We start from the raw sequence: 17,293 nt of genomic DNA, 5'->3' as shown, positions 1-17,293 counted from the left end.
AGGCTTATATTGATGACTATGTCATAGGGTAAAACCTTCTATGAAACATGGATGCACACTGTAATAGCTGGAGACACTGAACAGCCTGATAGCTCATCAGGAAAGCATAAAACAATGGGAGATGGAGGTTCAGGTTCTCTTCTGGAGAGATTTAAATATGGCATCCATAAGCCAAAGCTTACCTTTGTGGGGATTTGGGTGACTGGCTGCTGCTTCTCTTGGGTAACTGGCTGACATGCTCCAGGTTGCCTCTTTGCATTGCCCTCTGCATATTACATAGCCACTTTCCTTGGTTAGTGCCTGCTGGTTATTTCCCTAGTATATATTGTTAGGTGATATAGAATGGTATGGTATAGCCCCATCTCATCAGATCTCAGAAGCTAAGCAGGGTCAGAACTTGGAAAGGAGACCACCAAGGAAGACTCTGCAGAGGAAGGCAAACTATCCCTGCTTCTCACTTGCCTTGAGGTCTCACTTGCTGGGGTCACCATAAGTCAGTTGCAACTTGACGGCAGATTTGTACATACATGCAATACCAGAGCTTGATTTATCACAACAACAATAGCACGGGTGGGATGAGAGAGACCTTGAGCTGTGAGGGCCTGCTTCGGCATTCTTGCTGGTGCTCTAGAGGCAAGGCTATCGGCAAGATGTAGACTCTCAGTTCTGCTAGGGTGTTGCAGCAGGGAACATACTGCACTGTTTTTGCTTCCTTTGTATGTCCAATTATAGAGAAATCTTTAGCCTGGTTTAAATATGATGCTGACAGACAAGAAGAATTCACCTGTATGGTCTCCTTTAAACTCTACTCCTAGCTGTTTTGCATGCAGGTTTAGAACACCTGAGATCATCCACCTGTGTAAATGTTTTACATGTAACAGTATTGTATGCAAAGCAGCATGCTTGAAATTATGCAGTAGACACGTGCAAGATCACATGTGTACATACTTCTAGCCTTTTATTGTCATGTTTATATCAGGGCTTAATGTGTGTGTGGGGAGTATTCGCCAACCATCATGAAAGCAAACAAGCAAAATAGTCATAACTTTTATTGAACAATGATAACATTAGAATAAGTTTTGATAGCATCGCAGATGAATGAAGGTCACCAATCTTTCAGTCCTTTGAACAAGGAATTGCAGGTATTGCATTTCCATATGCCGTGCACTTCTGAAAGGAACAGCAGCTCTGGGAGGAAAAGAAGTGGCAAGCCACCATAGGACTGGGTAATTTTTCATTGGGCACTGCTGATGCTGTAGGCCTCACTGTAACCTGCATGGCTGGAATGTATAGGAATGGGGAGCAACACATTCTTGTTTGAGTGCATGTTGCTAGCTGCTACTTGTTTGTTTGCCTGTGGAGTAACCTGTGAAAGGCAGGGTTAGTAATTCACAAAGGCTGCATCAAACAGTATTGTGATCAGGTGCTCATTGAGCAACTGAGAGAGAGCAATTTTCATTCCACATTGCCCAGCCCCCCTGTCTTTATTGTGAATATATGCTCATCTGCTGATCACCCTAATGTAATTTAGGGATTCTCCTGTTGAGAGAAATGTCACTACTGGACCACTTGCCCAACCAAAATAGGGAGTTGCTTTGGAATTCTGTCTCTGGTTACCACTAGTTCTGCTCCACATGCCTTGGCTGTCACTGTGCAATCAAACACGAGTCTGAAGTTGGTTCTTGTAGGTTATCCGGGCTGTGTGACCGTGGTCTTGGTATTTTCTTTCCTGATGTTTCACCAGCAGCTGTGGCAGGCATCTTCAGAGGAGTAACACTGAAGACACTGTCCAAGACCACGGTCACACAGCCTGGATAACCTACAAGAACCAATTAACTCTGACCGTGAAAGCCTTCGACAATATTATGAGTCTGAAGTGTTTGGCCAACCATAGCAAAGGCCGAAGGTGAATTCTTGGTGTTTGCCATCATAGGTAGTGGTTGTGTCCCACCTTACCTTTATTAGTAAATGGGGGTGGGATTCTGGATTCAGGTATGTGTGGCCAACAAGGGACCCCCCTGCTTCAGATTAGATATTTATCCTGGGTTGTCTTGATGGGACACTCTTCTGCAACCTGAGTAACAGTTTCTTTATACTGGGGTGGAGGTGGTTCTCTGGTCATGAGCGAGTAAGTGTTCTACATTTTTGGGGTTCCTTGGGGGGTAGCAATGGAAAATATACAAAAGCCATACTTTGAGGCGTGGACCCATTTTACTTACCTATCCGTGTGGCTGGGGTACCCTTTCATGTGGCTCCAGTTGTATATGTGCAGTTGAATTTTCTGATGTGTTGTGTCTGGAGTCCTGAAGCCCTAGGGTTGGGGTCTGAGGAGAGAAGTGTTATCCATCTGCAGTTCCTACTTTGCACGTACCAAGACTGCTAATGGGAGTGTTGCAGAGCCAGCCATTCACCAATTCTGCCTATGTACAGTTCACAGTTTTCTAGACATGAAATAGTGAAGTCATGCTATAACATGCATCTTGATGTGTGAGCTGTGTTCTCTTGCTGGAGCTATACGGTCCTGATTGTGTGTTCCAATAGGAGCCTTAATAAATCAGCAGGACCTAGTTTGTATCTTATGAACCTTGAGAGATCACTTCCACGTTCTGTACAAATAGGTGGAAAATATTATGCTGTAACATTAAATACAAACCTGTAAGTTTAAAAAAAAATCCCATTGGAATAAATGAAGAACCCTGGACACCAGCCCCCTTCCCCGATCTGTGGCACATCAGAAGACTATTGTTTTCTCATCATGCTCCACCCATTTTTTCTTGTTTGTTCTGACATTGTGCCGTTGGCATAAGAGTTCCACCCCAGAAATTGTATTGCTAGGTTGGCATAACTTTGTTTCACTGGCATAGAGGAGTTTCATTATGACTCTATCATCATCCAGCTGGTATAACTTGGTGATAGGATTGTTGTTGAGCATGTACAATATGTAAAGGTGTAACTAACATCTCTCAGTTTCCATTCTAAACAATATACCGTCGCTCCATAAGACGCACCTAGTGGTCTGGGTGCCAGGTCCCCCTAGTTTAACCCTGCAGCTGTAAACATAGCAGTTTCAGAGAAACTGCTATGTTTACATTGCAGGGTTAATCCAGCCTCTAGTGGCTGTCTCCTTGATAGCCACTAGAGGAGCTTCCATGATACTCAATGTGAAAATCGCATTGAGTAATGCTTTCCTGTGGGCGGTAATAATAATCACGTCCAGCGCGCAGGCTGGGTGATCCATAGGGGGGCAGGGCAGGAAACCTCTGGCGGTGCGTCCAGCGTGGAATCTGGGGGATTGAGGGGGGGAGGACAGGCCATGGGCTCTCCGGTGGCGCATCCAGCGTGGGGGATGGGGGGGAGGGCAGGGCAGGGGCTCCCCGGCGGCGCATCCAGCGCGCAGGCTGGGTGATCCATGGAGGGGAGGGCAGGGCAGGAAACCTCTGGCCGCGCGTCCAGTTTGAACCTCCCCCCTGCCCATCAGCTGTTTGTCGGGCAGCGGGGGGGGGGATTTGTGGCAGAGCCGCACTCGGGAGCCGCGGTTTGCCGACTGCTGCTCTCAGCGACTTTGCTCCAGTTACGGTAACACACACACACACATTCACTCCATAAGATGCACAGACATTTCCCCTCACTTTTGAGGAGGAAAAAAGTGCGTCTTATGGAGCGAAAAATACGGTATTTGGGAAAATATTCAAGAATAAGAAGATCAGAAGTTCACTGGCATGTTATCAGAAGTTCACTGGCATGTTACTGTGATTAATATTGTGTAATATTGTAGTGTGGTAGGATAAAGTTTCGATGAAGTTTTTCAAATATAAACAATCAAGTTATAATGTGAGAGATCCCCCTCTCTGAGTTTGCTTCTCCAAATCAGTTGCTCAGACGTTGATACAGAAACAATAGATTTATTGAAGCCTTCAGGAGATGAGACAGGCACAGGTAGAAAGTTGCAAGTGAGGGGCTATACGGGTTTACAGAATATATTGACTCCAGGGCACTGGGGCACTGGGGTTCACACTTATTGTTATGGGAAGTTACAAGCTTGGCATAATACAAAACATCAGACGGATCCCAGGAAGTCTGGTGCGGCTATCACACTTCCAAGGCCGCACCGGCCTGAGGGAGTACTGGCAGGAAGAACAGCGGGGGGGAAGATACATGGGCCATCAGGCCTGGCGCCTGAGACCAGAAGGTGTGAACTGCTTTTACGAGTTCACTGATAACACCGCAGGTGATGGAAAGCAGAGACACAAAGACAGAGACCCTCACATTCTGCCCCCCTTAAGGCCCCCCTCCGAGAGGACGAGGCTTATCGGGATAAGCGAGGTGGAATTCTCGGACCAAGCGAGGAGCTGCCATGTGGGGTGCGGCCACCCATTCGTCATGAGCGGAGCCAAGGTTTTTCCAGCGAACAAAGTAAAACAGTTTCCCTTTCTTCCATTTGGAATCTAAAACCTTGGATATTTCCAAATGGGTATCCCCTCCTACTACGGTAGGAATCTCATGAGCGGGAGGGGGGTGGAACTGGGGAGCTGCTACATAAGGTTTGAGGAGGCTTATATGGAAGACTGGATGAACTCCCTTGAGAGTCTTAGGGAGACTCAGTTCCACGGTAACCTCGTTGATTACTCTGGTAATGGGGAAAGGTCCTACATAACGGTCGCTCAGTTTTTTGCAGGGGCGAAGAGAGCGGAGGTTTTTGGTGGACAGATAGACTTGCTCCCCCACCTTGAGTTCCCATCCCGGAGACCGGTGTTTGTCTGCTTGTTCCTTGTACTTGCTTTTTGCCCTTTCCAGATTTTTGAGCAACCATGGCCAGGTGGATTTAACCACCTGAATCCACTCCTGAAGATCAGGGGTAGACTGGAGCTCTAGCGAGACGGGGGCAGAACCGAAAGGGCCAAAATCCGTCCCGTATATAACTTGGAAGGGACTAAAGCCGGTAGAGGAATGAGGCGCATTGTTGTACGCATATTCAGCAAATGGCAGCAGGTCGACCCAGTCGTCCTGGTGGAAATTTACATAGCAACGCAAATAACATTCTACTACCGCATTTACTCGTTCCGTTTGACCATCCGTTTGGGGGTGATAGGCGGAAGAAAGGCCCTGTTCCTCCACTCCCATTAACTTTAGGAAAGCCCGCCAGAATTTGGCAACAAACTGGACCCCCCGGTCGGAGAGGACCTTCCTCGGGATCGAGTGTAGCCTGAGGACGTGCGTGATGAACAGTTTAGCTAAGCCCTGGGCTGAAGGAAGACCTGCACATGGAACGAAATGAACCTGTTTGGAAAAGAGGTCTGTGATAACCCAGAGAACCGTTTTCCCCCGACTTGGAGGTAGGTCGGTGATAAAATCCATGGCGATGACTTCCCAGGGACGGGAGGGGTTCTCAAGCGGTTTGAGAAGCCCCGGGGGTTTTCCCATCCGTTTCTTGGCTGTGGCGCAGGTGGGGCAGCTGCGCACATACAACTCTACATCAGATCTCATACCGGGCCACCAGAATTGCCTTCGAACCAGGTGAAGCGTTTTTATGAAACCAAAATGACCCGCTAGCCTGGCCCCATGTACAAGTCCCAATACTTCTTTGCGAAGGGAAGATGGGACATATAGTTTCCCCCCTTGCACCCACCAAGTGTTGGTTCGTTCCAAGCCAGTGGGGAGGAGATGGTGCTCCTCCTCCTGTAAGGAGGCGTCCCGGAGTCGCTGTTGGAATGCTTCCGGGATACCTTTGAGCGTAGGGGGGGTCTCCGGTTGGCGGGCTTGGGATCGGGTGGTGACGGCCAAGCCAGGGACTTCCCCTCGCTGTTCGGGAGTGAACAGGGAGTCGACGGGGCGATCGAAATCGTTGCGATACTGGGGAAGTCGTGACAAAGCATCAGCTAGGGCATTTTCTTTGCCAGGGACATGTTTGAGGGTGAACCGGAATTTTGCAAAAAATTGGGCCCACCGAATTTGTTTGGCATTGAGTTTTCTAGCTCCCTTGAGAGCCTCAAGATTCTTGTGATCTGTGCACACTTCGAACGGCAGCTCGGCCCCCTCCAAGAAGTGTCTCCATATGGTAAGGGCATGTTTGACCGCTGCTGCCTCCTTCTCCCAAATGGCCCAGTTGATTTCGGACTGGGAAAACTTCTTGGAGAAGTAGGCGCATGGCCTCAACCGTCCCCCCTCATCCCTCTGCAATAGGGCCCCGCCCATGGCCACATCCGAGGCATCCACCTGCACCACGAAGGGCTTGGTGCAATCCGGGTGAGCCAAAACGGGTTCGGATGAAAAAAGTAGCTTTAAACGTTCAAAAGCTTGCTGGCACTGGGGAGACCATTGCAGACGGGCTGAGGGGAGTGCGGCGCTAGCCCCCCTGTCCTTGGTACGCAACAGGGCAGTGAGGGGAAGCGCAACTTGGGCAAAGTTGGGAATGAAGTTCCGGTAAAAGTTGGCAAACCCCAAAAACTGTTGAAGTTGGCGGCGGGTAGTGGGGGTTTCCCAGTCCCGCACCGCCTGGACCTTGGCGGGGTCCATTTCCAACCCTTGGTGGGAAATCACATACCCCAGAAATGTAATAGAAGGTTGGTGGAATTCACACTTGGACACCTTAGCATACAGTTTGTGCTCCCGCAGCCGCTGGAGCACTTCTCGCACTAGGCGCACATGTTCTTCCATGGTCTCAGAGTAAATAAGAATGTCATCGAGAAATACCACCACCCCCCGAAACAGTAAATCATGCAAAACTTCATTAATTAATTGCATAAAGACACTCGGAGCCCCCGAAAGTCCGAACGGCATGACCAGATACTCAAACATCCCAAAACAACTGGAAAAGGCCGTTTTGGGTTCGTCTCCTTCTTTGATGCGAATGCGGTGGTAGGCTTCCACCAAGTCCAGTTTGGTGAAGATTCGGCCCTCCTTTAATTGTGCTAGAAGGTCAGGAATAAGAGGGAGGGGGTAAGCATTAGACTGGGTGACTGCGTTCAGTCTGCGAAAGTCAATACACAGTCTTAAATCCCCCGTCTTTTTCTTTACAAAGAAAGCTGGGGCTGAATAAGGAGCCTTGGAGGGGCGTATGAAACCCCTCGCCAGATTGACATCCAGATAGTCTCGCAATACAGTCTTTTCACTAGGGCTCATGGGGTAAACCTTTCCCTTAGACAGTTTGCCTTCCCCTACAATCTCGATGGCACAGTCCGTTTCTCTGTGGGGAGGCAGTTCGTCGCACTCTCTAACATCGAAAACATCAGTAAACTGCGAGTACTCAGAGGGTAATTGAGGAGAGACTGGGGCGGGGGACCCTACCAGTGCGGCGGCTGGAGTTCTGAGTACCCGTTCCTTGTCATGCGACCCACAGGGGTTTTCGGGGAAGGAAAGCACCCGTTTAACCCAATCAATGGAGGGATTGTGTCCCCTTAACCAGTTCATCCCTAACACCACAGGGGTTACAATAGGGGCGATGGTGAAATACAACCGTTCCCAATGTTCCCCCACGGACATAATCACGGCTGCAGTTCTGTGGGTCACAGGGCCCCGTTTAAAGTCACTCCCGTCCATTTGGGAAAAACGGAGGGGTCCCGGAAGCCGCTTGCGCCGGACACCCAACTTCTTGGCAGTTTCCTCATTTATCATGGTGCGGGCACACCCCGAGTCGACCAACGCGGGGACCTCTAACGGGGGACCCCCTTCGGGTAGGGACAGATGAACACGCACAAATACATTGTCCTCTTGGGCGCTTACCATCGGTGGAGCTCCTTGCACAACGATAGGGACGGTCTGCTGCGGAGCCCCCTCTACAGCAGACCGACGGCGTTTTTTGCCGGCTGTTCCCACTCTTCCTCCTCGCTGGAAGAGGGGGACGGGGTGGTGGCTTCCGGGGAGCCGTCCGAATCAAAGACGGTATTTGTAATCCGGGACCCCGATGGGACCGTAGAGTCGGATGCCCCATCCTGGGGGCGCGCGTGGAGAGCGGAGGGTGCGCCGGAGCGCCGGCTCAGTGGTCCACTTCTGCGGCGAGGCTGGCTGTCGGCGGCCGGTTTCGTCGGCTCGGCCTGGGTTTGGCGGGGGGGGGTCGGACGGCCTGAGCGAGAGGGGCATTGCGATGCAAAGTGACCCTTTCCCCCGCAGATCAGGCAGACGCCGGCCTCGAACCGCTTGCGGCGTTCCGCGGCCGAGAGACCCCCGCCACCCCCTTGCCGGAGTTCCCGGCCACGGTCACCTCGGGGCCTGGGGTCTCGCCCAAGCCGTTGCTTGGACAAGTTCAGGAGTTGTTTGCGATTCTCGATGTCAGCAGCATGGCGAACCCAACCTTCCACATCCGGGGGGTTCCCTTGCATGAAGGCCCAATGTTGGAGGTCTGGGTTGAGACCCTCCCTGAAACATTGTACCAAGGTAGCTTCACTCCAGTCCAGAATTCGGCTAGCCAGTGACTGGAACTCACTTGCATACTGCGCCACCGACTTAGTCCCTTGGCGCAGTTGCATCAGGGAGGCTTTAGCCCGCTCACCCAGAGTCGGGTCCTCAAAACGGTTTCGGAGTGCTACCATGAACTCGTCCAGGGTTCGCAGCACCGGCGAGCGGAGTTCATACTGCAACACCATCCAGGCAGCCGCCTCCCCTTGCAGTAAGGAAGCCACGTACTGCACCCGGGACTCCTCAGAAACGAAGGTTCGGCCTTGTTCCCGCATAAAAATGTCTACTTGGACCATAAAAAAGGTCAACTGGTCTCCCGACCCGTCATACGTGACTTTCAGGTCCCGACGGGCCGGGGGGGCAGGGGTTGCGGGCGGAACTACCGGCGCCCCGTCTGGGGGAGCACCGGCTGGAGGTTGCAACTTCAGCGCATCTAGGGTCGTGGCCATCTCACCCATTACGCGTTGCATGATCTCCATCTGCTCCTGCATAGCCCGGCGGTCTTCCTGCCACTGCTTTCGTTCTTCCTCCATGAGGGCCTCTTTGCGGGCCGGGTCCCCTTCGAGTCCCGTGCTGGGGAAGGCCAACCGGCGATCCTTCGCCGCAGTCCGCGAGAGCGACCAGCCCTTGGGAGAGTCCAGCCAATAAGTAAGCCCCCGGGGACGTCCGTCCCGATCTTGGTCGGGGGCGCGACCCTCCGGTTTCTTTGGCTTGGCTCCCTCCTCCTTCGGGTCCGGCTTCTCCGGCTCGTCCGGTTCCTTGGGGGCATCGGGGTTAGGGGTGGTGTCCTCGTCGGCTGACATTCTGTCCAAAGCGGTACAGCTGCAGTCCGAGAGGCAAGGACTTGCAACTTAATGTGAGAGATCCCCCTCTCTGAGTTTGCTTCTCCAAATCAGTTGCTCAGACGTTGATACAGAAACAATAGATTTATTGAAGCCTTCAGGAGATGAGACAGGCACAGGTAGAAAGTTGCAAGTGAGGGGCTATACGGGTTTACAGAATATATTGACTCCAGGGCACTGGGGCACTGGGGTTCACACTTATTGTTATGGGAAGTTACAAGCTTGGCATAATACAAAACATCAGACGGATCCCAGGAAGTCTGGTGCGGCTATCACACTTCCAAGGCCGCACCGGCCTGAGGGAGTACTGGCAGGAAGAACAGCGGGGGGGAAGATACATGGGCCATCAGGCCTGGCGCCTGAGACCAGAAGGTGTGAACTGCTTTTACGAGTTCACTGATAACACCGCAGGTGATGGAAAGCAGAGACACAAAGACAGAGACCCTCACATATAATACTGTTCCCTCTGTTTCCATGAAAATACATTAATTTTTATGTTTGTTTTCCCCCAGGTTTAATTTTGCTGTTCTATCTTGTATTCTATGGCTTCTTAGCTGCACTCTTTACCTTCACAATGTGGGTTATGCTGCAAACATTGAGTAGTGATATTCCCAAATATCGCGACCGGATTTCTAGTCCAGGTAAGTGTGTGTTCTTTTCAAATAAAATCCTGTCCCAAATGGACAGTTGTGACAATAAGTAGTTTTCAAATCTTAATTTAGAGCATTAACAATTACTTTTACTGTGAGCATGTCAGTGTTCTGGTTCTTGTCATTTTAAAGCATCTGCATCTGTGGGAATGTTGAGCGACATAGTAAATGTTTAAATTCCTCAGATACATTTTAATAGCAAGGAAATGTGGGAAATTAATGGGGAGTAATTTCCTTGCAATAAGTTAAAGCTGAAAAAGGAGCATAAAAGATCTTCAGAGTGAACAAGTGGCAGTGAGAGTGATGAAGTGAGAATTTATTTGGTTTTATAATGCAAGTGGGGAATGTTATATTAAATATCTTGGGGCCCTGATTTGACTCAAGATTGCTGTATGGAGTGAGAGGGGTTCTTGCCTTCTGTGCCATTTTGCTGAGAAACAATGGCTTAAGGGGATCATTTGCCCCATGTTGCAGCTACAAAATGGGGCAAATAACTCCCTCCTGGAGCTATTGGCTTGGGAAAATTGTTCATGGGGGAAGGCAGGAGCTTCTCCCTCCAGTGCTACAATTCTGAGATGAATCAGGCCCCTGCAGATGTTTAAAACAATGTTCCCTGCAGTTGCTGTGTGACTGCGGGGAAAGCAGGTTGTTCAAAAACATGTCATATAGTTTGGCCTTAATAGCCTGAAGAACTGTGTTTGGAGAACAGCAAGTTCAGTCTTGCGTTTTGTTTGTTTTTAACTGTTAGCTTTTTAAAATTGTGGCTTGTTTGTGTGGAACAATTACTCCACCCTAGGCATGTGATACTTTACTGTATGAATCCATTCAAAATAATTTGTACAATTTCGTTTGGATAATGGAAAACCTTTGCATGTGTTCAAAAAATCTGTTCCTCTGAGTCAGTTGAATAATTTTTATTAATTTTTAATTGAAAAATTTCAGAAATGCTCCATATAGTTCAGTTAGTGCAACTGCTCTATGCTGGTTTTGTTAGGACATGTCCCAGGGATAGCTGCTCAAAATCTGCAGCACAACCTGGACTCTGACTTTATTAAGATAGTTTTGGTGCTGTGAAATAAGTCCTCCATTGAAGAAGCAAAGTACTCTTTTACTAATTTATTTTCTTTAGAAGATTTTTATGCCACCTTTCCCACCCAGTGAAGGCTCCCAGTTCAGGGCACTTGAAGAGCAATCCATGAGGGGGCTCAAAAGGCGATAGGAGCTGGTGTGACCCCTGTACCGGCATTAGTACCATTTGTGCTGGCTAAACTGGCACTAATGTCCGTGCAGGCCCACTTATGCTGGCTCCGGGGAGCAGCGCAGCAGTGTGACCCATGGGCACTGGCGCAGCCTCACCGGCAGCATTTCTCCGGAGCAGGGGCTTGTGCCAGTGCCAAAGGGTGCGTTCCCTAAGTCCTTTCACCCCAGGAATGCTCATTTTTGCTGGCACAAAGTTACACTGGCAAAAATGGTGGCGTAACCCCATGGAACTCTATGAGCAATTCCGCGGGGCTTGGGGGGGATTTATTTTCGACTTGCTGCGGCCAGTTTTTCACTTGGTGAAAAACTGGATAAAATTATTGTCGAGACTAAGGACAAGAAACAGGCCCTTCGCAAACAACTTAAAAAAGAGACTCGGCCTCCATCATATCAGTCCTTTTGGCCTTCAAGGGCCCTTTTTAGATACTGATCTGATTACAGAAGGGGATCTTGGAACTCCTCCCGCCTCTTTGGGAGGGGTGTCAGGTTCCAGAGATCACAAAAGCAGCAGTCCCGTTCCGACAAATTCCCCAAAAATAATCCCCAATGACATCTGCCTGTTAGAAGTGGGAGGAAGACTTCAACACTTCCGCAAAAAATGGTCCTCCTCAAATCCAGACCAGTGGGTACTCCAAATTGTGTCAAGGGGCTACCTCCTGGAACTCACCTCCCACCCAAGGGATCGATTTATATGATCCCCCATATCCTTAAAAAAGGAGAAACACATCAGAACGCAAGCAGCCAACCAACACCTATCCACAATCAGAGCCATAGAGCCGGTCCCCAGCCTAGAGAGACGCCAAGGGATTTATTCCATCTTTTTTACAGTCCCCAAAAAGAATTGGGACTGGAGGGCCATCCTCGATTTAAAATATCTGAACCGACGGATGGCCCACAAACACTTCCGGATGGAAACCTTGAAATCCATCGTAGAGTCCTTACACCCAGGCACCTTTATGACAGCAGTGGATATGACAGACGCATACCTTCATGTGGCTATCCATCCTTCTCACAGCCGTTTCCTTTGCTTCACTTATGGCCAAGCACATTTTCAATTCAAGGCCCTCGTTGGCGTCTGCCCCAAGGGTTTTTACCAAAATTCTGGTTTCACTCATAGCCTCACTCAGACAGGAGTGTATCCAGGTACATCCGTACCTGGATGACATCCTGCCCTGTGCAAAGTCCAGACAACAGTCCTCCCAGCACACAGCAAGGGTGATTCAGGTACTCCATGACCACGGCTACCTGATCAATTTCAACAAAAGCACCCTCTCAGTCTTTGGTCCACCTGGGGGTCCGGGTGGACTCAAAACACGATTCCATTTCACTCCCCCCAGAGGGGACACAAAAAATTACAAGACTGGCATCCTCCATAGCCAAGTCAAGAGCGGCCAGACTCATGTCCTTAGCAAGACTACTAGGACTCATGATAGCCTGCATAGCAGTGGTCCCCTGGGCTCGTTTCCATTCCCGGCCACTCCAGTGGCAGATCAGACCCTTTCAAAGGGACGTTGCCAGGAAGAGAGACAGGTTCATCCACATCTCCTCCGAAACCAGGAGAAGCTTGTGTTGGTGGTTTCAACAGTCAAACCTTCTTAAACCCACTCAGTACATCCATGAAGAACCTGTACAAATCTTCACAGACGGGGTGGGGAGCCACCTTCAATTTACACACAACTCAGGGTCGTTGGTCAGGGAAAGAGATTGCTCTCCACATCAATCTGTTAGAGCTGAGAGCGGTGAAGCTCGCCCTTCGAGGCTTTGCACCGCTTCTCCGAGGGCGGCACGTCCTCGTGAGAACAGACAACATCGCAATCAAGGCCCATATCAACAAACACGGAGGGTCCAGATCTTCAACCCTTCACCGCGAGTCAGTGCAGATCTTCTCATGGGCCCAAAACAATCTCAAATCTATTCGGGCAGAGCACATCAGAGGGGCTCTCAATGTCCAAGCAGACCGGCTAAGCCGCCAGTTCGTAGACGAAGGCGAATGGTCCTTGGATCAGGAGGCCTTTCAGCAAATTACCTCAAAATTTGGCATTCCCTCAGTAGACATGTTTGCCTCCGCCGAAAACTTCAAAGTGCCAAGGTACTTCTCAAGGTATTACCTTCAGACAGTGGAGGGTACCAATGCCCTTCTGAGCCCATGGCCACGGCGTCTACTTTACGCCTTCCCTCCTCTCCCCATCCTACCTAAGATCCTCCGGAAAATCCAGATCGAGCGGGCCAATGTCACTTGGTCACGCCATTCTGGCCCCGCCGACCTTGGTTTGCAACCCTACGCCAAATGCCATGCCAGGAACCATGGAGAATCCCATCTCAATAGGGCACTCTCCGCCAGGGCCCCCTAGTCCACCCAGACCCCCGACGGTTTTGTTTGACCGTTTGGCACTTGAGAGGTGATCTTTAATAGACAGGGGATATTCAGAGGACGTAGTTGCAACCATACTAGAGGCTCGTAGAACTGCAACCAGACGCATTTATAACACTTCTTGGAAGGCCTTTATGTGCTGGGCTAGAAGAAAAAAGGTGGACCCCCTTCAACCGGGAGAGCATAAATTGTTGGAATTCCTCCAGGAGGGCGTCCGACTCAGACTCTCTGCTTCCACGTTGCAGAGACAGGTTGCTGTACTCACCACAGTAATCTCTCTGATGGAAGGGGTCCCCACTTCCAGGCATCAGCACATCATAGCCTTTTTAAAGGGGGTCACACAAACCCAGCCTCTGGTCATCACCGGTTTCCTTCCTGGGACCTCACCTTAGTGCTCAAGGTACTCACAAAATCACCTTTCGAGCCCCTCTGGTCTGTACCCTTGAAGTACCTTTGCATGAAGGTACTTTTCCTGATCTCGATCGCCTCGGCCAAACGTGTTTCCGAATTCAGAGCCCTATCTATCTGTCAGGGGCTATGTGTTTTCCATAAGGATAAGGTAGTCCTTACACCCGACCCCACTTTTACCCCGAAGGTCAATTCCCGTTTTCATAGATCACAAGAAATTAATCTGCCTTCTTTCTGTCCCAAACCTTCCTGTATGCTGTCCATGAGACAGGCTACAAGAGCAAGTTTGTACTATGAACTGTTGTAAAAGAATGCACCCCCCCCTTCAACTTTCTGGCTCATTTTGATAGAACTTTGGGAAATTTGAAAGATATACAGGTCTAAGGTAATTAATAAAATCTTATCTAAAGCACACACAAACAATATGTAATACAACCCTTTAATTTTTTTCAGCACTATGTAATAACAAAACACTGGATCTTAATGGCTTCTCGGGGAGGGTTATAAACGTTTTTGGGAGGCCGTAGTTCCATATCTTGTGATATTCCTAATGGAGGGTAGGATCCTAGACACCTGGAAGTCTTCTAGAACAAAATAAAATAAACATCTGGCTTATGTGGGACCCTACTGCTCCATCACTCTGTTAAATGAAGAAGCAAAAGCTTCTCAGTGATCCTAGCCAAAGACCAAATTCCTATCAGCCACAGTATAAAAGCAGAATAACAGTTTTGGGGCCTTGTAGGTAGATTTCAGACTCAATTAGAAGATTATTAAATATGGCCTGCTTTGTATTTACTACCCATATCCCAATTTCAGTTGGTTCCTTAGATGCTCATAACGTCTTTGATACTTTCAAATGGTCCTACATAAGTATCTTGCTGTCTTAACATGAATATGAAAAATAAATATTTATGCATGAAATTGATTTGTATTATCTCTCAGACCCCAACCATTACAAATAATTCATAATTTTATTCACACTAAACAAAGGGTGCCTCTTATTTCTGTTGGCATAGAGCCACTCACTTATATCAGTGCAGAAAAAGACCAAAATCCAAGGTTTAGCCATCAATAATCTACATAAATCTCTTTTTAGAAAACATGGTGTTTATATTCATGGATCCCAAAATTGCCTTCCCAGAACTCAAATTTTAGCTGGTTTTGAAAATATCAGGATGAAAAGTCAGCTATGGAAAGTCAGAAATTTTTTTCACTGAACTGCCCCCACCCCCCCAAAGAAACAACCCACACAAAGCTGTCTGTCTTGAGTATTCATAACAAATACACAGGGGCAAAAATTGTAGTACTAGTGCAGCTGAGAAAATTTAATTTTAATCCCATAGTGAAAACCATACAAACAAGACTTAAACCGACTGGCAGAATAGTTAATTATCATAAGTAGGCATATTTGGTGATGACAGTGGTAGTATTACAAAAATTCAACATTTCCCCAGACTATTGCCACTACAATTAGGTTAAGCCATTTTAGGAAAGGGCAACATAAATTAATTTATTAATGTGGGGGATAAAACAGACTAAATGTGCAATACACAGGCCTCGGTCGCTGATGCTTCTGTATGGGCAGCAAAAACTTGGAAGCGGGTGCCAGCGTTGGTGAGGGGGCGTTCCTGGGGCATCCAGCTTCCAAACCCCTTTCAGCCCGAGAATGCCTCTCTATGCTGCAGCGTTGCTACACCAGCAAAATAGCTGGCATAACCCTGTGAAACTCCATGGAGGAGTTCACGGGTTTCTATTTAAATATTTTATTTTGTGTATTTTCTGGAAGAACTGTGTGGCTGGATACATGCCTGGGGTTTCCAAGAGTGCTGGAGACAAACATGCTGGCCTTTTAGTAGGGGCATGATATGTGGAAATGGGCATCTGAAGCTTCTCTTAACATGGAGGTGAATAACATCACCTGGTAAATAATATTGTATTAAGCCTCTATTAAGGGACAGGGCATTTTTTCTCTCCAGAAAGCTGGCAACTTTATCATGCCACAGATTGTCAAAGTTTAGTCCTACTTTTCTCCCTAAGCCTTGCCCAACCTCCTCCTAGATGCATGTCAAGGGCGGTATTAACCTATGGCCAGTGGACTACTTTTTTTTTAGAAGCAATAGGGGTTGGCAGCAAGATGTGATCTCCTGTGTCAATACCTAACCTTCTTTCCTTTGGGAAGTGTCCAGAATAAGACATATTTCCATTGGTATTTGGGCAGTATTGTTGATGGGCTAAAGGAAAATAGAAATGCTATTTCATAATAATGCCCTGGAATAAACTGTTTATTCATTTACAGAGAATATTCATATATTTTACAATACTGAAATTACATTACTATTTTCTGTTTCTTGCACAGATAATTTAATAAGCTTGTTCTCAACATCTAATGTGACCATATTTCCCCTTCCCCCCAACAAATTCAAGTGGGAAATAATTTTGTCCCTTTTAGTGGGACCTGGTGCTACTCAAGTCCTACAGTGGGAACCAGGATTGTCCCATTAGATAAACTCTACAGGACTGAATAGCTGTGTGAATCCATAACAGAATGAAAACTGTTAATTGGTAGTACTATTATCACTTCTGCTTAAGATATGACAAGATATGACTTAAATGTACAAAATGAAACATAAATTTAAATCAATAAAACTAGTTTTGCTATTTTACAGTTATTTAGATGTTGATTAAATGATTAATATTTGGTTATAGATTTTAGTATACAGACATAATGTAGTACTTTATCTCTGTGTGATTATATGACATTTGATGGTCAAAATCCCTCTATGTATGTAATGGAAATTATTCTTCCTGAGAAATGCATGGACTAATTGGCTAATTTAATCTTTTGGTAGGGCTTATGATTTCACCGAAGCCAGCTACAGCACTGGAATTTTCGCTAGACAAAAACGACTCTAAAAGTTATGAAAGCTATGTGTCTGCCCTTCACAAATTTCTCGGAGGTATGTGCAAGTATTCTATTTGACAAGTAAATTATTTAAACTATGATATAACCCTAGTTGTTGTAGAGAGGTTGGTATGTGTCCATTGCCAGGGGCCTTGGTGTTGTATAAGGCTACACGTAATTACTGGCAATGCAGGAGAGGCCTTGGATCATGTATGACAGATGCTCAGGCATCCATGAATATTCTTGACAGATTGCTATAATGCATTCTGATGAGGGATGGGCTGTGGTTTGTCCTGGATTTGGAGGCACTTGGAATAGTGAAATCTCTGCAGTCATAGAGTTAATGACTACCATAAATCTTGTCTAGCTAGCAAGATTGGTATTGTTGGTGGCTGAAAGGACAGAGCTGGTTTGTACAGCTAGATTCTCTGACCACTCCCTGGGATGGTTCCTTACTGCTATGTAGTTG

At 47.8% G+C, this 17,293-nt stretch overlaps 1 protein-coding gene across 1 annotated transcript in view; it reads left to right on the top strand.

The window, feature by feature from the left end:
- The window catches only part of ATP1B3 (ATPase Na+/K+ transporting subunit beta 3), a 53,350-nt gene that overhangs the window by 21,179 nt on the left and 14,878 nt on the right, over positions 1–17,293 (top strand). Inside the window, exons 2-3 of the mRNA XM_056849710.1 lie at positions 9,746–9,874; positions 16,772–16,879. Coding sequence (XP_056705688.1) covers positions 9,746–9,874; positions 16,772–16,879 — 237 coding nt within the window. The remainder of the gene's footprint in view (positions 1–9,745; positions 9,875–16,771; positions 16,880–17,293) is intronic.

Source organism: Euleptes europaea, chromosome 5, assembly GCF_029931775.1.
Source record: "Euleptes europaea isolate rEulEur1 chromosome 5, rEulEur1.hap1, whole genome shotgun sequence".
Classification (NCBI taxonomy): domain Eukaryota; kingdom Metazoa; phylum Chordata; class Lepidosauria; order Squamata; family Sphaerodactylidae; genus Euleptes; species Euleptes europaea.
Note: the sequence above shows the minus strand (reverse complement) of the source record. Positions and strands in the feature narration are given on the sequence as shown.